This window comes from Dama dama, chromosome 23, assembly GCF_033118175.1.
Source record: "Dama dama isolate Ldn47 chromosome 23, ASM3311817v1, whole genome shotgun sequence".
Taxonomy (NCBI): Eukaryota; Metazoa; Chordata; class Mammalia; order Artiodactyla; family Cervidae; genus Dama; species Dama dama.
In genome coordinates this window covers 81,052,507-81,072,641 of record NC_083703.1, presented here as the reverse complement: position 1 = coordinate 81,072,641, position 20,135 = coordinate 81,052,507, and the positions used below count along the sequence as shown (strand labels likewise).

Below are 20,135 nucleotides of genomic sequence, written 5' to 3'. Positions count from 1 at the left end.
ACGAGCGTTTTGGTGTCTCTTCTCACAAAGACACCAACCCTGTTGAATCAGGGCTCCATGCTTACTACCTCCATTAGCCTTAATTATTGGGCTGGCCAAAAAGTTCATTCAGACAAACATTCAAACGAATGTTTGGCCAACCCGATTCTTCCTTGCTCCACACACTTTCACTCTGGGGATTAGGACTTCAACATATAAAGCCGTAGCTTTTGCTGCTCTTTCATGACTATCATGGCTTCTGACGGTAATTTACTGCCCTGTAATGTTGTTCATATCACACGCACACATTCTAGAAATTACTAAATAATTTATTATTTCTACTTCTATAATAGTTGGTTTCTCTTATACATTTCAACATGGAATATATTGCCTTTTACAGCACTCAGATTATTTTCATCTTTTTTTTTTAAACTGACTACTATGCCCACCCCTCCTCCAAACCTATATTCTAGACCCCTTTGGAACTAAAAATCCCAAAGGTTACTGTCTTGGAAACATGATAAACTTCTGTTATTCACTATGGAATATTTAAATATGTTTGTACATTTTGTCTGGAATCTGACAGTGAAACAGTTATGCCCATCATTTTGATTCTAAAATCTGACTGTAGTCATTGGAAATCTGAATGAGCTGGAAATGTCTTTCTATTTACACTCATCTAGGAATGTTTTGAGAATTCTGTTTTCCAGGGTCTTGGATACAGACATGAGAAGATTTGTGTGTAGTATTGGGAGATGACAAATGCTTAGTTTAATTTTAGAAGGAGGGGTAGACATTCTCTGCTCCTTTTAGATTTTCCCTGTGTTATAAAAGCCTTAACGATGCTTCCACAGACAGAAAGCACAAGGAATTCCCAGCCTGGGTGGCTTCCAGTGTCTGAATCAAATGGGACCTCCCGATGATCTTGTCCTCCAGCTTCTGCCAACGTCCCTGGGTTCTAGGAGAGGACACACTCAAATGATTCAGATGTGAATAATTTTTGTTATAAATTTTCAGAGTGTATAGGGTCAAACAACAAGCAAAGGTTCTAAATCTTCTGCATTTCATGACAAAGCAATCATACACTGTTCGGATTCTTAGCTCATCTTGAAAGAAAGGACTCAGCCATGTATTGCTTCCAGAATTTAGCTTCTAAGCTTTTTTTTTTAAATTAAGCTAATAGGGATGGCACAACCATGTGGTAAATAGACAGGGCCCACTGAAAGCTCCCTTCTTGAAAAAAAATCAGTGTCAAAGGAGAGCTGTTTGTGGGAACTCCCCACTTCACACCTGAGTGACGTGCTAAGGGAAATGTTTTGGGAACACTGGGAAGGCCGGTTGCTGGCCATTCATTCCAGACTTACCATGTGTCAGGTGAGGTGCTGGAGATAAAGCAATGGAAGGAACACAGGGCAGTCTTATCCTTCTAGAGCTTCCCTTCCATCAGAGGGAGTCAGAACACTTCCACATGAGCAAAGAAACCCTACATATAAAGAAAACTCAGCAGTGTTCCCCAAGAAGGGGTCAGGCTTCCTCAGACTCTGCTGGGACTGCGTCTCCAAGGAGCACAGCTGGGCTGAGACCTGATGGGAACGAGGCGGCCCCTGAAGCCCTGAGACAGCCCGAGCAGCAGCGCAGCCAGGAGAAGGCTCTGCTTTCAGAGTCTGTGCAAGTGAGAAAAGCCCCCGGTGGCTGCAGCAGGATGAACAGGGCTAGGACGAGGCCGGTGAGACACAGGGGCACCCGATCCAGCAAACATTTCCTGAGCACCTCCTCTGTACCTGGCACTGGGACCCACCGTCCCACAAAGTCATCGCTGAGTGTTAAGCCAGGAGGACCAGTTCATCCCAGTTTGCAGGACTTTCCTGATTTGGGGGCTTCCCAGGTGGCGGTAGTGGTAAAGAATCCACCTGCAATGTAAGAGACGCAAGAGACGTGGGTTCAATCCCTGGGTCGGGAAGACCCCCTGGAGGAGGAAATGGCAACCCACTCCAGTAGTCTTGCCTGGAGAATCCCATGGACGGAGGAGCCTGGCGGACTGCAGTCCACGGGGTCGCAGAGAGTCAGACACGACCGAGCACACTGTAACTTCTGGTTTAAAGCTGTTAAGGTCCATGTCCTGGGACGCCCGCACTCCCAGACAGACCAGGGCAGTGGCTCCCTTTATGTCCGGCATCCAGACGCCCTGTCCTCCGGGGGCTTTCCGTCACCAGCTGTTGTGGTCCTGGCAGTGCCGGGAGGTACGATTGTGTTGTTGTTACTGTTACCCCATCCAGAAGAGGAAGCTGAGCGGTCACACCATTTATTCCCGGTCACACAGCAAGGATGCGTGAAACCAGAGCCACGCCATGTTCTCCTGACCCCAGACAATGAGCGCTCAGCTACTCGCCGTGTCTTGAAATCCTCTGCGGGGCAAAGCCAGCTGACGGGGTGTGGGAACAAGGGTGGCAGGGCCGCTGGTCTCTGCCCTTCGGCAGAGCAGCGTGCTGGGGGTGTCTGTCTCCTTCTGAGGCGAGTGTCTGCTCTGGGTGCCTGTTATACTTGACCTCTTAGCATCCGCCACAACTTAGGCAGCTGGGATCCAACAAAAGCACTCAGGAGGTGTGCTTGTATAGCAGCTTCTCAGGGAGCCCTGGATGCCTGAGGCTTTGCTCCAAGGAATCCCTTCTCCAGGGTGCTGCAGTCTGGGGGAGCCTTCAGGACCGCACAGTTTTTCTCTGTCTTCTTGCTCATGTCTAAGGGGTGTGTTTGATCCACTGATGTGAAATGATTACTTTCTGGCTTCTGAATCAAAACTGCCACTTTGCCGTAGAACTCTGTGACGTAAGTTTTATGGATCATAAGCTGTGCCTGTGTATCCAGCGGGCCAGATGAAGCAGCAGGAATAATTGCGTTGTGGCTGTTTGCTGTCAACAGGGCTTTAAAGCTTCTGCTGTCTGTTTTTAAATGAACATATTTTGCATTTACCATAATTCGATGTCAAGTTTCCACTGAAAAACAATAGATCTGACAGTGCCAGGCTGTAATCTAATCATATCTTTGGTGGATCTGAGCAGCTGTTGCCCTTTTAAACAAGGCATGTGACATTCAGCTCACCACAGTCCCCCCTACTCCAATCTGTCTCCCCAACATTTAGGCCAGCATTGCTTGAACTGTTCTTCTTATACTAGAGAAATATTTCTTTGGCCTTAGGTTGCTTTTCAGTTCAGTTCAGTTCAGTCGCTCAGTCATGTCTGACTCTTTGCAACCCCATGAATCGCAGCACGCCAGGCCTCCCTGTCCATCACCATCTCCCAGAGTTTACTCAAACTCATGTCCATCAAGTCGGTGATGCCATCCAACCATCTCATCCTCTGCCGTCCCCTTCTCCTCCTGCCCCCAATCCCTCCCAACATCAGGGTCTTTTCCAGTGAGTCAGCTCTTCGCAAGAGGTGGCCAAAGTATTGGAGTTTCAGCTTCAGCATCAGTCCTTCCAATGAACACCCAGGACGGATCTCCTTTAGGATGGACTGGTTGGATCTCCTTGCAGTCCAAGGGGCTCTCAAGAGTCTTCTGCAACACCACAGTTGAAAAGCATCAATTCTTCTGCGCTCAGCTTTCTTTATAGTCCAACTCTCATATCCATACATAACTACTGGAAAAACCATAGCCTTGACTAGATGGACCTTTGTTGGCAAAGTAATGTCTCTACTTTTTAATATGCTATCTAGGTTGGTTGTAGCTTTCCTTCCAAGGAGTAAGCGTCTTTTAATTTCATGGCTGCAATCACCATCTGCAGTGATTTTGGAGCCCCCCAAAAATAAAGTCAGCCTTTTACAAGTGTAAGGTCACCACTTGATTATCCTAACCCTTAGCCTCTTTCACGTTTTTATTTTATCTGTATGGCCCCCAGCGTCATTTCAGTTCAAGTAAACTATGGGGAAAAGGCTTTTACTTGCTAACAGATTTTTGGGCATCTGTAATTTACCTAGAATTTTGGATTTTACAGCCTCATTCCTTCAAACCACAAGAACCAAGTAGGACTGCAAACATGGCACTTCACCACGAAAAGATGTCCGTTCAAAACCACAAATAAAACAGTTACCTTCTTTTACTGCTGTTTTATGAAATGGCCGTGTCACACCAGAGATTAAGGGAGACAGTCACGCAGAGAAGAGCAGGCGTACCCAGGAAAAGTCACATGTGGTGCAAGTGGGAGAAACCCTCTCACAGCCGGCTCATGAGAAAAGGGGCTTCAGGAACAGCTAGATCCAGGGCCAGTGTGATGGCAGCGATACATGGGGTCTTGCTCCCTTTCTCTCTCTTCAGCTCTCATCTCTGCGTTGCCTCTGTGTCCACGGGTTTCTTTTTCAAGCAGATTTTTTCCTAGAAATGGTGCTCCAGGCTTTTATCTTCATAGCTTCCAGCGCAAAGGAGAGGGAACAGACCTCTCTTTTGGTTGTTCTAGCGTATCTTTGAGATCAGCTCAGGTTTAGCTGTCTTTGGCCAGTCTGAACCAATCCCAGCAGCCCAGTCATACACAATGCTCTGGCTGGCCAGGTCTGGGTCATGTGTCCTTGTCCAAGGATGAAATTAGTGTGTGAAAACCACAGGGAATAAACCAGAGAGAAGGGTGGTTCTCCAAGGAACAGCTTCTAGTTCTAGGAGGAGTAAAAAGCAATGAATGAATGATCAGATTGGTAAATAAATGTCCCTGCTCTGACTTCATACCATGAAAAGTATGACACATCTTTTCTTATTTTCTTCCGTCTCACCCAGGACTCACAAGCACATAGACACCATCCAGCCTTTGAACATCTCTGTCTTAACGTATTCATTCACCTGCTCCTGAGCGTTGTCTTGCCGCCACTAAAAATACACTTTGTTTGAACTTGCTCTAGACCTCGGACCCCACGGAGAAGGTGGTCGCTCCGCCACAGCAGGAAGCGGCAGCTACGGGCCAGAAGGGCAAAGAGGGCCCGTCCAAGGACAAGAAGGCAGCCGCGGAGACCAACAAGCAGAAGGGCATCAAGCAGGAAGCCAAAGAGCCGGCCCCAGGCGTGGAGCCAGCCAACGTGGAGGCGAACTCGCTGCCGAACGGGGACAAGTCCCAGAAGAGACCCGAGAAGCGGCGGCAGTCCCTCGGGGGATTCTTCAAGGGCCTGGTGCGTAGACGCGGCGCCTCCCCTCTCGGGGCTTTTGGGCCCCGGCTGTGGGTCCCGCCTCCAAAGGCGACCGGCTGGCTGGCCACCAGGTGGCCGGGCCTGTGCCAGACAAGCCCGGAGCGCCTGCCGGGTGCCAGGGGCAGAAAGCCCGGCGCCTGCAGGCGGGTGAGATGCTGACGCGGGGCGGGGGGCAGCTCAAGCCGGCTGTGCAGGATCCTGGCCCACCCCCACGTGAAGAGGAAGCTCTTAAAACTGCCCGGCGAGGAAATGCTGGCCCCTTGCTTATCGCCTTCAGGGGCTGTTTTGCTGCTACAGAGCAGAAATGGCCATAGAGGGGCCACAGCAGAAAAGTCAGCCAGCACACTTCTCAGACGGCCTTGGAGCGCAGATGGCGCTGTGGCACCGTGATGCCTGCAGAGACGGTGAGCGGTGGGTGGACACTAAGTCTAGTTCACGTCACTGGCGCTTTCTCTGAGGCCATGCTTCCTTGCATTCATCACCTCTTTAATGATGGCTACATCCATTTGGGGTAGAAATGCTTCTTCCTCAATTCCTCCATCTTCCTGTTGTCCCGAAAGTCCAACAGTGGTGGAGAAGAAGGGAGGGCTTTCCTGCCACTTTGCAAGGATCCAGTCAAGGCCCGAGGGCTTCCAGGCCAGGCACATTTCCCCGGGGGTTGCCTGACCCCTCTCCTGAGAGGGCAATGCTAGTAGCAGGCTTGTCACCAACCAGGGAACCGTTGCCGCCTCGACGCCTCCGGAAAATGAGTTTCTAACTGCCCTCAGCCCCGCCCAGCCCAGCCTCGACCCCGCCAGCCACTCCCCATGTGACCTTTGCGCTCATGGTGACATCCTTCCTTCTGGCCCCTTTCTCCTCCTCCTGTATCTGCTGCTTGGATTTAGATAGAAAGCAGCCCACTTGGTGTTAACATGAAAACTTTGCAGAGATACGTTTTGTAAGGAAGGTAAACAGCCAATATGGTTAGAAAGTGAATAGAGGGTTGATGGAAATTAGCTCTAACTGTGGACGGTTTTCTGCACCGCGCCCCGACCGCCCCCCACGCCCCCCACCCCGCGGTCTGTTCTTAGTGCATCATAAGCCAGGCCTCACTTTGTCTTGGAACAACCCTCTGAGATAAATGTCATCACCTTTATTCTAAAGATGAGGAAACTGAAGCACAGAGGGTTCAGTCATCTGTCCAAGATTTCACCAAGCTAGGAAGGAATATACACACGTATGGAACTCGGGCGGCTCACCGGAGACCGTTCTCTTACCCGCCACCCACGAATCCGGCGTATTTATTTAGGACGGCACCTGGCATAAAGTGCTACACAACTGGCGAGCGTTGTTGTTGATATTACAGATCTTCACCTTCTTTTGTATTTCCTCCAGGGACCGAAGCGGATGTTGGACGCTCAAGTGCAAACAGACCCCGTGTCCATCGGACCAGTGGGCAAATCCAAGTAAACAAATCTTCACGGCTCCCATCAGGTTCCGCGACCGAGATGTCTCCTCCCGACTCATCTCCCCCCAAACCCTCTCCATGTGTATATTTTTTTCTTCTGATGGCCATCCAATGAAAGTCTGCCTCCGAGCTAAGCCTGAGCTGCTGTATATTGAGGTGTATTATTTGCGTCTCTGGTCCAGTCTTCCCCGGTAAATAACTGTAACGATGGCTGAGCAGGTTAACCGGCCAGGTCCGAAGATGCGCACCCCGCCGGGTGGGGGAGGGGCAGAGGACTGCATTCCGGCTACGTTAGAAAAAAGGCCAGGGGCAAGTAAGTTGCAAGAGGGAAAAGACTGCTGGAAGGAATTAGGCTTTGTAGTCTAGGCGTGCTCATCCTCTCGGCTTGAAGAGGAGAGGCGAAAATCCATTTGTTTAAGTTCACGTTTCAAGGAGGGAGAACGTGGGCTGTGGGTTGTTGGGAGGTTGCCAATTTTCTGGAATGGAATGTGTGGGGAATGACAAAGGAATGGATGAGTTGTTTTTCAAATAGGGTCCTTGAACGTTATTGACGAGAGCGAAAAGACTGACTGGAGAGGCCTTGACATGATTTGGAAAAACAATTGCTTTTTGAGGCTCAGTGACAAGGGCGAGGATTACAACTTCAAAAAAAAAAACAAAACCCCAAACCAAACCAAATAAAAGACGTTGCTAGTTTATTTTTGAAACACTAGGGGGCGCCAAGTTCTCCTTTTCGTCCCGCATCCCGTATCCCTAACAAAGATTTGGTCTCTGCAATCTTACATTATTAATGTTTCTCAGATGGCTGAGGGGCTTGCTTCATCTGTTCTGTCTGACACTTATCTCAAGTCTGTCTGTAATTTCCTAATGTTCTCAGGATGTGCTCTGATAAAACCCTCCCATAACCCTAGTTAATAATAAAAATTTACAGATTATTCAAATACCTGAGTTTTTTTTTAATACTTGTACAGAGGAGTACATAGGACCATGGTGTATTAAAATGTAGTTCAAAACCCAGCCATATGATCGACTGATATCGTGTATACTGTATCTTTTTCTGATTTAATAAAAAAATACATTGACATCTAAACGATCTTTTAATGTTCAGCTTTTAAAGCAGGTCTTGTGCTGTGTCTGAGCTGCCTTTATCTTCCATGTCAGAAAATCGATGCTCCCCCTGCATCTTATTTCCTCTCCCAGATCTTCCTCGATTTCCTCATACGCAGGCGGCGTGTGCGCGTACAGATGTGTTGTGTGCACGTGTATATTTGCACATATGCATGCACACACACATGTATGATATACACACACTGCCTCTGGCCACACTGACAGAGATTCAGTGCACATTCAAACCCGAAGGCGGGCTCCCAGAGGAAAGCCAGGAAGAGCAGGACAGGGCAGGGTCTGGTCTCAGCTGGAGCAGAGTTCCGTTCTGTCTCCCAGGGGGCCCTGGAGCAGGAATCGCACCACAAAGTTGGTTCTACCTACAGGCAAGGAGGCTGGCCTTTGTCCCCTTGTTGGTGAGTCATGGACCACCGTGGGAGTTGTTGGGCTAGGCAAACTTCTACAGTTGAGCTGAGAAGCTTCGATCCCTTGGGCTGGAGGTTAAGAGTCAGTCAAAGTGTCCTCAAGTGACACATACATCCAGGTGTGTATTTATACCCACAGATGCACACACACATACTCAGGAACATGCGTTTCCATATAGGGGTAGATAGACGCATGCACACGTTCACAGTCTTACACAGGCAAATGGACATGTGTAACTGACCCAGAACCACGGGCACCCGCGGCTCCTCCAAACCCACTGTGTGTACACCCCACCACGTGGTTAGAAACAGCACTGAACACCTGCTCCTCAAAAGGCAATACCTTAGGCAAATAAAACTTTGGCTTGGGCAAAAGGGCCTTTGGAAAATGTGTTCAGGACAAAAATATTTCCCAAAAAGAAATGTTTGGGAGGCCCTTGGCTCCTAGGACCCGCTGGCTCCCAGCTTGGACCGTCTGTACCTGAGAGCTCAGCTTCCGAAAAAGACCAGAGGCTTTTTCCTTGGGGTGGGTTTGGCTTCTTCAGCCCTCCTGCCCGAACCTGGAGATTCCTCACTGTTTGTGACTCACCCCACTGAGAATGACCTCATGCTGCTTCATGTCTCTATGCTTAACTTGGCCCAGATCAGGGGAAAAACCCTCTGGGGAAGACCTCCGTGGGGGATGACGTTCCCTCCATCATCCCCATCCCAGCACATGGGATGACTCAAGGCAAACAGGCAGCCAGTCACGGCTTTGTCTCTGAACACCGCGGGGGTTGCCTGGTGTGACCTTTGAGCTCCGGCCATGCCAGTCTTTTGAGAAAGGTGACAAGTTTCACCTCACTGGACACAGGGGCTTTTCGCCCTGATGAGAAATGTCTCCAGGGCGAGGCTGACTCACTAATGCCGAAGGAGCCCCCCCACCCTGGAAAAAATTTTTCAAACTTTTAAAAAGAAGTTCTCTGCTGAGAATCTTGCTGCAGAGCATGCCAACGGTTTCCATAACTGGTTTCCCATCCTCCTGGCCAAAAAAGGAGAGCCATCTTTGAATGAAATTGCTTGTTCTGTTTTCAAGAAAACTTAAGCCAGAGAGGACTCTAAAAATTATTGGGGAGATTCTAAAGCCAGTTGTAGCCTGCAAAGCAAGTTAAAATTCTGTTTTTTTAGTTTGGTGGGGTTTGTTTGGTTTTGATTGGAGAGCCCATTCCTGACGCATTTGCAATAAATACTAATTTCCATGCTTCCTGTTGGATTAGGGGTGAAAAGAGTAGCCACTCCCCAAGTGAGGGCAGGAAAGCTCCGGGGACACAGATTCACAGAGGGGCTAAAGTTCTTTAAACTACAGGGCCCAGGAATGCCCTTTGGATAGCAAAACCACACACAGTAAAATGTTAAGAACACCCCAAAACAGAAAGAGAAATTAACACCTGGGGGAGGGGCAAAGGTGTCTTTTTGAAGCTGACATACTCATTAACTTATTATTTATTTTTAGGTGCACATGGAAGTGTCTTCTCCTGTGTCAAGACGTGGCCTTTCCAAGAATTGGGCTGTTGAGCTGAATTGGCCACCATCAGGGAAAACAAAAAACAACAACAGAAAAATGCTGCTTGCCAGCTCCAGCCAACGGCAATGTCTGGACTGATATCCGTAAAAGAATTCATTCAAATTGCAGTTGTTCTCAGCAGCCCCTGAGGTCTCTCCTGAATTCATCCTGGGGAGAGGGCCACGTGCCACCCAAGGAAAATGCCAAAGAGGGAAGGAAAAGAGAAAGAGAGCGAAGTCCTTGTGGTTTCGTTGTGCCCCCTGCCCTTTAAACAAATTATCAGGGATTTGCACACACACACAGACACTCTAGCTGCATTGTTGTTGTTTGTGTGCAAACAGATGCACTGGGGACCCGTCTAATGAGACTCCAAGAGGTTCGAATCTGCGCCTTGCTGGCTCCCTCTCAAAGTGCCGGGAAGGGAGCAGGCCTGCCGAGCAGCATCTCTTTTGTCAAAGAATCCCAAAATGTTCTTAAGCTTTACAAACTAGAATCAGCTCACCACCCTACCTGAAAGAGGAGGAAAGGAAGATGATTGCCAGGGTTAACTCACCCAAGTTGCAAATGCAGGGAATGCACTTTGCAGAAATCTAAAATATTCTTATCAGCTTTTAGCTATCCTCCCAAGCCCTTTCTCAGCCTTTTATTCATAAAAAGGCAGTTCGCACGGTGAGTAGAATTAAACTCCTCTCTGGCCTAGATCCTGTTCATTCTATCAGTAGAAATCAAGTGACACTAGCCACCCACCCCACCCCACCCCCGGAAATTACAGGCTCCATTAGGAAGAAAAGTAATTACTTACAGAGCAGCAAATTCTGTAAATTTGTAATTCAGATCTTTAGCACTGGCCTGAATGCCAGTCGGAATCCGGTCCTTGGCATAAATTGGTTTTCAGGGGAGCTTAACTGTTTCATTTCCCTCTCTTGGAAAGCCACTCACTGGAGACTCTTCACCTGCTGGCGCTTTACTGAGCCACAGTCGTGCCTGGATAGCAAATCAGGGCAATTTTATCAAAGTAAGGCTGACAGTAAGGCTTCCCTGGTGGCTCAGATGGCAAAGAATCAGCCTGCAATGCAGGAGACCTGAGTTCCATCCCTGGGTTGAGAAGATCCCCTGGAGAAGGGAAATGGCAACCCACTCCAGCATTCTTGCCTGGAGAAGTCCATGGACAGAAGAGCCTGGCGGGCCACGGTCCATGAGAACACAACTGAGCAGCTAACACTTTCACTTTTATCAAGGGTAATGATAACAACCAGAAAAGGCACTGGCGCCCCACTCCAGTGTTCTCGCCTGGAGAATCCCAGGGACAGGGGAGCCTGGTGGGCAGCCGTCTATGGGGTCGCACAGAGTCGGACATGACTGAAGCGACTTAGCAGCAGCAGCAATGATAACAACATCCCTATGTTATCACACTTTATAGGCTGCTTTTTGACTAAGTTATCTAAGACGGCCCCCAGCCGGAGCTGGCCGGGGATGGCTCACCGCTCACGTGATTTCTTCTCCCTGAAGGTTTTCTATTTAAATCTGGCCACAGGAGGGAGTTCCAAGACCTGGGCCCCAGACCTCTAGCCTGGCCCTTTTCTCTGACTGCTGACCAGGAGGTTGCACTGAAGCAGCTCTTCAGAGTGCGCTTGCTGGTTAACTCCTAGAAAGTGGCCCAGTTTAATGAGGAGAACTAGGGTACGAGATGGAGAAGGAAACAGCAACCCACTCCAGTGTTCTCGCCTGGAGAATCCCAGGGACGGGGGAGCCTGGTGGGCTGGCGTCTATGGGGTCGCACGGAGTCGTACACGACTGGAGCGACTCAGCAGCAGCAAGGTACGAGGGCTGAGCCGGGGAGTCCACTGCTCCCTGTGATTCTCGGCCCCGAACAAAGGTTGGTTATTGGTTGGTTTTTCCATTTTTATCAGCTCGGACTGAGAAGAAGCTTGAGAAGTGTAGTGTGATTGTAAACAGTTGAGTGGGTGTCACTGCCAAGCGTGGAAGTCACCCTCACACCCAACGAGAGGAGAGGGCGAGTGACTTAGCCTGTCAGTTTCCTCCCTAAACAGGAGAGTAATAATAATGCACAATTTGCGGAGCTGCTGTGAGCGTGGACTGAGATGGAGCAAGGCAAACCCTTTGTGCAATGCCTGGTACATAAAAAAAAACACAGTGCAGGAGGGCTGTCAGAGCACCGGGAATGTTAGCACCAAGTACCTGAAAACTCCTGCTCAAGTCGGCTAGTTAATAAAGACAACAACAGTGGGGATATTTATCATCTTATGCAACAGCTGTTTTGTCACAACCTGGCTCTGATCCTCTGGGACTCAGTTCTGCCATGTCCCAAATGAGTTGACTTCATCAGTGCCAGACAAGGGAATTACAGGATCACTGTCATCAGTTTTGATTTATCATTTCTGTGAAACTGATGTTGAGAAGGTAACTATGATGATGCAGTAAGCAATAAAGCAACTGTGCATATCAGTATTTTTAAAGTCTGCCATTCCCCAAGCCAGCCAGGTCCCTTCAAGTTCCTGACGGGACTTGAGCAATTACGATGCCTGCCCTGCAGGCCAGGGTTGTTAGACTGTGAGCCCATCAACATCAGGGACATTGTCTCATTCACTGCTCTATCATCAACGCACAGTGCCTGGGCATGGTAGATACTCAATAAATAGCCTCTGGATGGTTAAGTTGATAGATAAGGTTTTTAAGGCCAGATCCATTGGAAAGAGGGTTGCCTTACGCTCTAGCCTGACTTTAACTCCAAGTGTTTGATCACTTTAATCAGTCTTCCCTCCTCAGGTGCCCAGCTGAGTGGCCCTCAAAGTGTGGTTCCATAACAACAGCGTCACCTGAGAACCAATTAGAAATGCAAATTGTCAAGCCCCACTCCAGACCCAGGGGGAGCCGAGCATTGTGTGTGTTCACAAGCCCTCCAGGTGGTTCTGATGCAGGAAAAATTAAAAACCACTGGTCAAGGTTGAGCTCTGACTTCACTGAGTGTCAACCAAAAAAAGACCAGTTCTGAACGTGTAAAGATACTCACAGCTAACCTTGGATTTACTATCCTGGTCAGGTCTTGTGCTTCACAGGAATTCCCATTTACCACCCAGCTTACAGGTGAGGAAACCAAAGTGGAGACAGGAGAAGCGACTCAGCCTGCGGACACACAGGTCAGAGCCAAGGTTGCAACCCAACTAAGCTTTTCTTAAAGGCATGTTTTTGTGTCTGTGAGAGACACACAGACACAAAGACGACTGTAATATAAATAAACACAGGGCATGGTGGCGCGTAGAGAAAGGCACTGCCTCGAGACTAACAGGGATGGAGCTTGGCCGTTTCGGACGGCTGAACTAACACATAAACAGTGGCCGAAGGGGCTTCCAGCAGAACGGAAGTGCAAAAGGCCAGCGTTTACAGAGGGAATGGCAAGTAGGTCAGCATGGCTGGAGTGAGGCTGTGGGGAGGCAGATAAGATGGTGAAGGCTGGAGAGGAGGAAGGACCAGGTCAACAGGGACATGCAGTAAGGAGCCCGCAGTGAGAAGCTTAAACCTTCTCCTGTGGGCAGTAGGGAGCCAGAGAAGAGATCTGAGCTGAAGGGTTACAGAATCAGATTTGTACTTTGCTGCAGGTGGATCTAATGCAAACTCAATTCAACTAATAGTCACTGGATCCCTTGAGTGACCTGAACTACCAGACACCACAAAGTGTCATCATTTTACTTTTAAGCCTCCTCACAGAGTATAAGAAATACTCAGATAAAACCTCTAAATGGCTTTGGTCCTTGAAAGGATGCTTGAATGCTTATTTTCCAAGTGTCATAAATGTGAGTTTGGAATTTAGCCCCATCGTCCATCCGATTACCCACATCTGTGGCCCAAGGCTGTGAGATCTTTAGTTACTTTACCTTAGTTTGCTTCTCTGTAGAATGGAAATAATCAGAGAACTTAGGCTTGATGAGAGGAGTAATGAGACAATGCATTTATAGCTCGTTAGTATCGTGTGTTCGCTGCTCAGTTTTGTCTGACTCTTTGAGGCTCCATTGACTGTTGCTCACCAAGTTCCTTTGTCCTTGGGATTATCCAGGCAAGAATACTGGAGTGGGTTGCCATTTCCTTCTCCAGGGGATCTTCCTGGCCCAGGGATGGAGCCCAGATCTCCTGCACTGCAGACAGATTCTTTACTGTCTGAGCCACCAGGGGGATGAGATAACGCATTTATAGCTCGTTAGTAGACTGCCTGGCAAATGAGTGCTCAGAAAGCATACTGATGAGGATGCCCAGAACATCTGCCCAAGGTAGAATTTGCATGTCTTCTCTTTCAAGGGCTCAAAGTCCACCCAGTCCTTGGGACACCCTTAAGCTGCATCCCTGTCTCTCCCTGTCCTGGTAACCTGACCGTCTGGCTCATCCAAGGAAAGAGAAAGAAAGGAGGGAAAACATGTTGATTTTCCCTGGTGTCCGTCCCATTTGAAAGTAAAGTAGAATTGAGTAGAGGGGACTCAGGTCTCCCTTTAATTTTCCTTGGTTATCTGCTGATTAGCCATGTTGCCATAGTAGCAGATGCTGTGGACGCCTCATTGGTCCTCAGTCCAACTCTGAGTTCACCCACAGCCCTGATAACGTCCCACTTCAATGGTCCCTCCATTATTTGCTTTCCTTCTTGATGACTTCCTCCAAGGACTATGGGAACTTGTTCAGTCCACATGCAGGATTCCTGGAAATGCCTGAAAGTTCACGTTTCCAGAAACCCCCTCAACCAAGCAGAGATGGAAGATGACAGATAAATAGCTCAGCTTCTCCATATTTTGGGGGGTCTTCTACACATTTCCACAGGCGTCCCCAGCAAGAGCCCACAGTAGTAACACGCTCACAAATACACCCTCCCTCGTTCGTGCTCCCTGGGACCCCTTCCCAAATAAACGACCTGCACGCAACCTCTCGTCTCAGGGTCTGTATCTAAAGCACAAACACCTGTGTCTCCCTTAGGCTCTCGTCAGGGGACCTAGCTTGTGCAAGGTGGTTTAACAGAAGGGGGGTTAATACGGCATTGGTTTCAGAGGTGCTGGAAGAGCTGACAAGGCAGCCATGCGACAAGGAGGCCTTGCAGAGACGAGACACAGAAGGAAGCCGCAACTACTGTTCGGGCCAGACAGACAGCAGCTGGGGGTCTGCTCATCAGACCAGGGAACCTGTGGTCCTGTGGGAAGCGGGGTGCCCTGTGGGGGGCGGCTGGGGGGGGGGGTGGGAGAGGGGGTGAGGCCTGGGAGGGTGCAGCAGAGGGGAGGTTCAGCTGCTCTCCAGAAGCGCTTCTTTTGTGCTGACGGGAGGAAATATTATTTTGGTGCAAGTGCCTCCCACTGGCTGACCTGAAGGAGAAGCCACTTGGCTTCTATGGATCTCGGGAAAGGTAGTTTGAAGGCAAGCCTGGAAAGAGGAAGTCAGAGCAAACAGGCAGAAGCCCAGCACAACCTGAGGTCCTGCTTTGAGAGAGAGAGGAAAAAAAAAAAAAAAACCAACCAGGGCTCAGCTTTGGTTAGGGCTTCTCCCTCTCCCTGGATCTACATATGTGAACATGTATGTTGTGGTCCCCTTTGTTACCTTCAGGACAGAGTAGACGTTAAGGATGCAGGCTCTGGGTCCAAAGGACAGGTTGGAATTCCAAGTCACTTCCCTCCCCACCTCGCTTCCCTGCGCTTAAAGCGCAGCCGATGGTGGAGGCCCCCCTCGCAGGTTCAACGGGCTTTAGGGAGACACCCTCCCTGCCGAGCCCTTGGCGCCGCGCCTGGCGCATTGTAAGGGCCTAATAAAGGTTCACACTTATCAGGACACTGAGTTTCAACCGTCGTTTGACTATCTGGACACCCATTAAAATTCCTGCTGAAACTTGTTTCTTCTCTTTACCACTCCATCCCCCAACTTCAAGTCTAGAATCTGAGACTGCCTCCAGTCTCGACTGTGCCGCCATTAAACGACAAAAATAAAACACTGAAAAACGTTTCCACTTTCACAGAAGTCCTGCCAGGACCGAGGAAGGAGCAGCCCTTCCCAACCCCTCTTGGCTCACAACCCTCCCTCGCAGCCCCCGCCCCCTCCCTCTCTCGCCCAGTTGTTCACAAGTAGCTTAGCAGTTTTGAGGATACAAAAACAGGAAATTATGCACCAGTCCTGACTAAAGCTAAAAACGCATGAGCAAACCCTTCATCGCACAGATTTCTTCAGCTCTCAGAAACGAGGGCCTTGAAAAAATCAGGTCCCCTGGCCCAGATCTCTGGATTTGCTTAATCATTTCCTTTGCAAATGTGTAACTTCTTTAGCCATGAAGAAGAGATGGTGAGAAAGAGGGAGGCGGGAGGTGAAATGTTTGAAGTCAACCACAAGACAGGGCAGGAAATTCTGGAATGGGGGTGGTGGTGGTGATGTTTCTTTCATTCCTCGGTGCCACAGCAGTCTCCGAGAGCAACTCTGGAAAAATGACCAGAATAGGAGATTTGTATTTTTTTGCTGTTGACTCTGACTCAGAGGGAAATGCAGACATCTTCCTTCAGGGGATAAATAGAGATCAACAGAGCCAAGAAGACTCTGGGTTGTCCCCATCTGACCCTTTATTTGGGGTTTCCCAGGTGGCCGGATTGTAAAGAATTTGCCTGCCCATGCAGGAGACTCAAGAGATGTGGGTTCGATCTCTGGGTCAGGAAGATCCCCTGGAGGAGGAAGTGGCAACCCACTCCAGTATTCTTGCCTGGGAAATCTCATGGACAGAGGAGCCTGGCGGCCTACAGTCCACAGGGTCACAAAGAGGAGGACATGACTGAGCACACACGCACGACCCTTTAGGTGGTGCAAGCAGCAAACATTTCGTGAGAGCCTATTCCATCCTTGTCATTTACAGATATGAGGAGGAAGAACAATTTTAAATCTACAAACTCTTCCTAATATAGCTGTGATGGATATAAAGCAGAAACCCCCAGATCTAGAAGGAGAAATAAATTCACAATGGTAGTTGTAAGCTTCACCTTTCCTCTATGAGTAACTAAAAAACAAACCAACAAAGTTAGTAACAATTAAAAAGGTTGAATCAATGTTTATAGAACAAGGCAACAAATAACTGCAAAATACATATTCTTTTTAAAGTACACATGGAATATTTACCAAAAGTGACTTGTGCTGGCCTATTGAGTAGGTCTCAGATTTAGAAGATGGGGTGGGCAGGGTGTGCTGTTGGATTGGATGTGAATATCAGAGAAAGGCTGGAGTCAAGGCTGACACTGAAGGACTCAGTGCTCTGAAGTCAAGAATGACTGGTTCACACATAATCAGCATTTTGGAAAGAGGAGTGTGTATGTGTGTAGCAGTCGTAAGATAGGTGTATTTCTATGTGTGAATCAAGGTGGGAATGAACGTGTGTCCAACTGAACATGAAGCAATTGTTCAAACTTGGTTTCTGGAATATTCCCAGAGTGAAACAAGCCCCTGGTTTTATCACTGTCTTCTCAGTTTAAGTATTTGCTTGCTTGTAAACTGAGTACGCATTATCTGTTTCAGTCTGGAATGGTGGACACAAGAAATAACTCTTTAAAAGTTCCATGTTGTTGACAAACACTTCTGAAAAAAATGAAGTGGATGACCCAATTCCTGGCCTCCTTTATTCATTGACCAATTGAGTATAAATTGTGGGTCTGGGTCTGGGAGAGTGATAGGAAAAGCAGAGAACCCCCCAGGATGGCTGAGGAGGCAACCACTTGCAAGGCCAAATATCAAAGAAATCTCACGTGCAGAGTTGTGTTCCATACCTTTGTGTGATAGGTTTGAAGTAGTAATCAAGAACACTCTGGGACTCAGTTCTCCTATGAACCATCTCTAAGACACTGGGCTTATATAAAACATCACTGTAAAATGGCAGTGATGTTATTGATAATAGCATCACTGTAGAAGTAAACCTGATCAAATTCCCAGCCTGCTCAGAGCAATGCCTGAGATTAAGTTAGCACAAAGTTAGCATTTGCAACTCTCATCGTTATGCTGCTTCAAATATTTTTATCCTTTTTAAAAAAAATACTGAAGTCAAATATTCTTTAAAGATTTGCCTGTGTTGTGCAATATATCCTTATAGTCGCTCTGTACATAGCGGCTTGTGCCTCTTACTCCCCACCCCGGACTGTCCCTCTCACCTCCCCCTACTGGCAATCACCGCTTTGTTCTCTATTTCTCTGAGTCTGTTTCTTTTTTGCTATATTCGCTAGTTTATTTTTAGATCCTATATATAGGTGGTGGTGTGCAATATGTATATATATACAAATATACCATGTATACCATATATATTTGTCCTTCTCTGTCTGGGTTATTTCACTTAGCATAATACTCTCTAATCCCATCCATGTTGTAGCAAATGACAAAATTTCATGCTTTATTATGGCTGAGTAGTATTTCACTATATATATTTATACACTGCAGCTTCTTTATCCATCTGTGTTGGACACTTAGGTTGCTTCCATATCTTGGCATTTGTGAATAATGCTTGTAATTATAAATCTTGTACTAGAGTTCATCTATCTTTTCAAACTAGTGTGTTTGTTATTTTTCAGATATATGCCCAGGAGTGGGATTGCTGGTAACTCTATTTTTAATTTTTTAAGAAACTTCCATGCTGTTTTCCATAGTGGCTACACCAGTTTACATTTACATTCCCACCAACAGTATATGAGGGTTCCCTTTTCTCCACATCCTTGCCAACGTTTGTTATTTCTGTTCTTTTTGGTAACAGCCATTCTGACGGGTATGAGGTGATCTTTCATTGTGGGTTTGATTTGCATTTCTCTGATGATTAGGAGCATCTTTCATGTGCCTCTTAGCCATCCGCATGTGTTCTTTAGAAAAATGTCTATTCAGTCCTTCTGCCCATTTTTATTTATTTATTTATTTTTCTTTTAAATCTCTTGCTTTGTCAGCACATGTGTCTCCTCGGACAATTCATTTCCGAGTGTTAGACAAGAGCCCAGTTTTGGGCCCTGGAAGGGGTCCCCCTTCCTGCAACAAATTCACTCAGTCGTGTCCGACTCTCTGCGACCCCATGGACTGTAGCCTACCAGGCTCCTCATCCCTGGGATTTTCCAGGCAAGAATACTGGAGTGGGTTGCCATTTCCTTCTCCAGGAGATCTTCCCAACCCAGGGATTGAACCCAGGTCTCCCGCATTGTAGGCAGACGCTTTACCGTCTGAGCCACCGGGGCTCCTGCCCATTTTTAATATGGTTGTTTTTTTATGTTGAGTCATATGAGCTATTTATATATATTTTGGATATTAACCCCTTATCGATCATATCATTTGCAAATATTTTTTCCCATTCAGTAGGTTGTCTTTTTGTTTTCTTGATGGTTTCCCTTGCTGTGCAAAACTTCTAAGTTTAATAAGGTCCATTTGAAATCATATATGTTTCAATATTAAGGGAAATTAAAGACAAAGAATCCATGATAATCCCATCTTCCTGACTCAGCCTTATTTTTACATCCTCCCCTCAGATTTTTTTATATAGATTATTTCATAGTTATGAAAGTACCTTGCAAACAGCAGGTGATTAATAAAATGCCTAGTGACTGCCTGACTACCCAGTTCAATGCAAACCATTTTGTATTGTGCTTTGTTCATGTGGCCAAGTCACTTCAGTTGTGTCCAACTCTTTGTGACCCTGTGGACTTTAGCCCACGAGGCTCCTATGTCCATGGGATTTATCCAGGCAAGAATACTGGAGTGGGTTGTCATTCCCTTCTCTAGGGGGTCTTCCCAACCCAGGGATTGAACTCACCTCTCTTACATCTCCTGCATTGGCAGGCAGCTTCTTTAACACTAGCGCCACTGGGGAAGCCCATGCTTTCTACACTTAAGTTATATTATATGATATGATGTTATAGTTATAGCATGTACATTCCGCTTATGTTTTTTCATAAGATGCATGGTTATAATCTCTATGGCTCTAGGATTTCTCGTATCAGTGTGCGAGCTTGGCTAAGCTATTTTTCTTTGCTATACTGTCGTGTGCAGAATTACTACAGATCACTCTGCTTTGAACTCCACCACGATGAATCATTCTATATATTGTGTGTTGCCATCTTTGTAAATTTCCTAAAATGATCATAGACTATGGAATTAAACATCCAAAGCTAAACTTTCAAGTTAGCTGAGCAGGGAGCCCCAAAAGATTAAACCAAAACGGGATCCCTTCTGTAAGATCAGATTGTAATAAAATGAACTGCACAAGATGATAAAACCATGTGTGATCCTATTTTCATTTTGAGGTATTTGCTTTTCACGCTTTCAAAAAACATTGCATGAAAACCCACAACTCCCTCAGCACAGATCAATAAAAGATATGAGTATTTTGATGTACTTATAAACAAAAACAACGGTACTTTCACTTTTAGTAGACTTTTTTTTTTTTAATGCTCATCAGACATCTGGTTAATCCAAAGGTTGGCTTTAAAAAGCTGCAGAGA

The 20,135-nt window shown here is 47.3% G+C and overlaps 1 protein-coding gene across 3 annotated transcripts in view; it reads left to right on the top strand.

Moving 5' to 3' along the window:
* BCAS1 (brain enriched myelin associated protein 1) overlaps positions 1–7,678 on the top strand; it is a 98,621-nt gene extending 90,943 nt beyond the window's left edge. For all 3 annotated transcript variants that reach the window (XM_061127535.1, XM_061127537.1, XM_061127534.1), the window contains 2 exons: positions 4,860–5,123; positions 6,516–7,678. In XM_061127535.1, coding sequence (XP_060983518.1) covers positions 4,860–5,123; positions 6,516–6,590 — 339 coding nt within the window. In that variant the 3' untranslated portion in view covers positions 6,591–7,678. The remainder of the gene's footprint in view (positions 1–4,859; positions 5,124–6,515) is intronic.
* Positions 7,679–20,135: the final 12,457 nt, after the last annotated feature.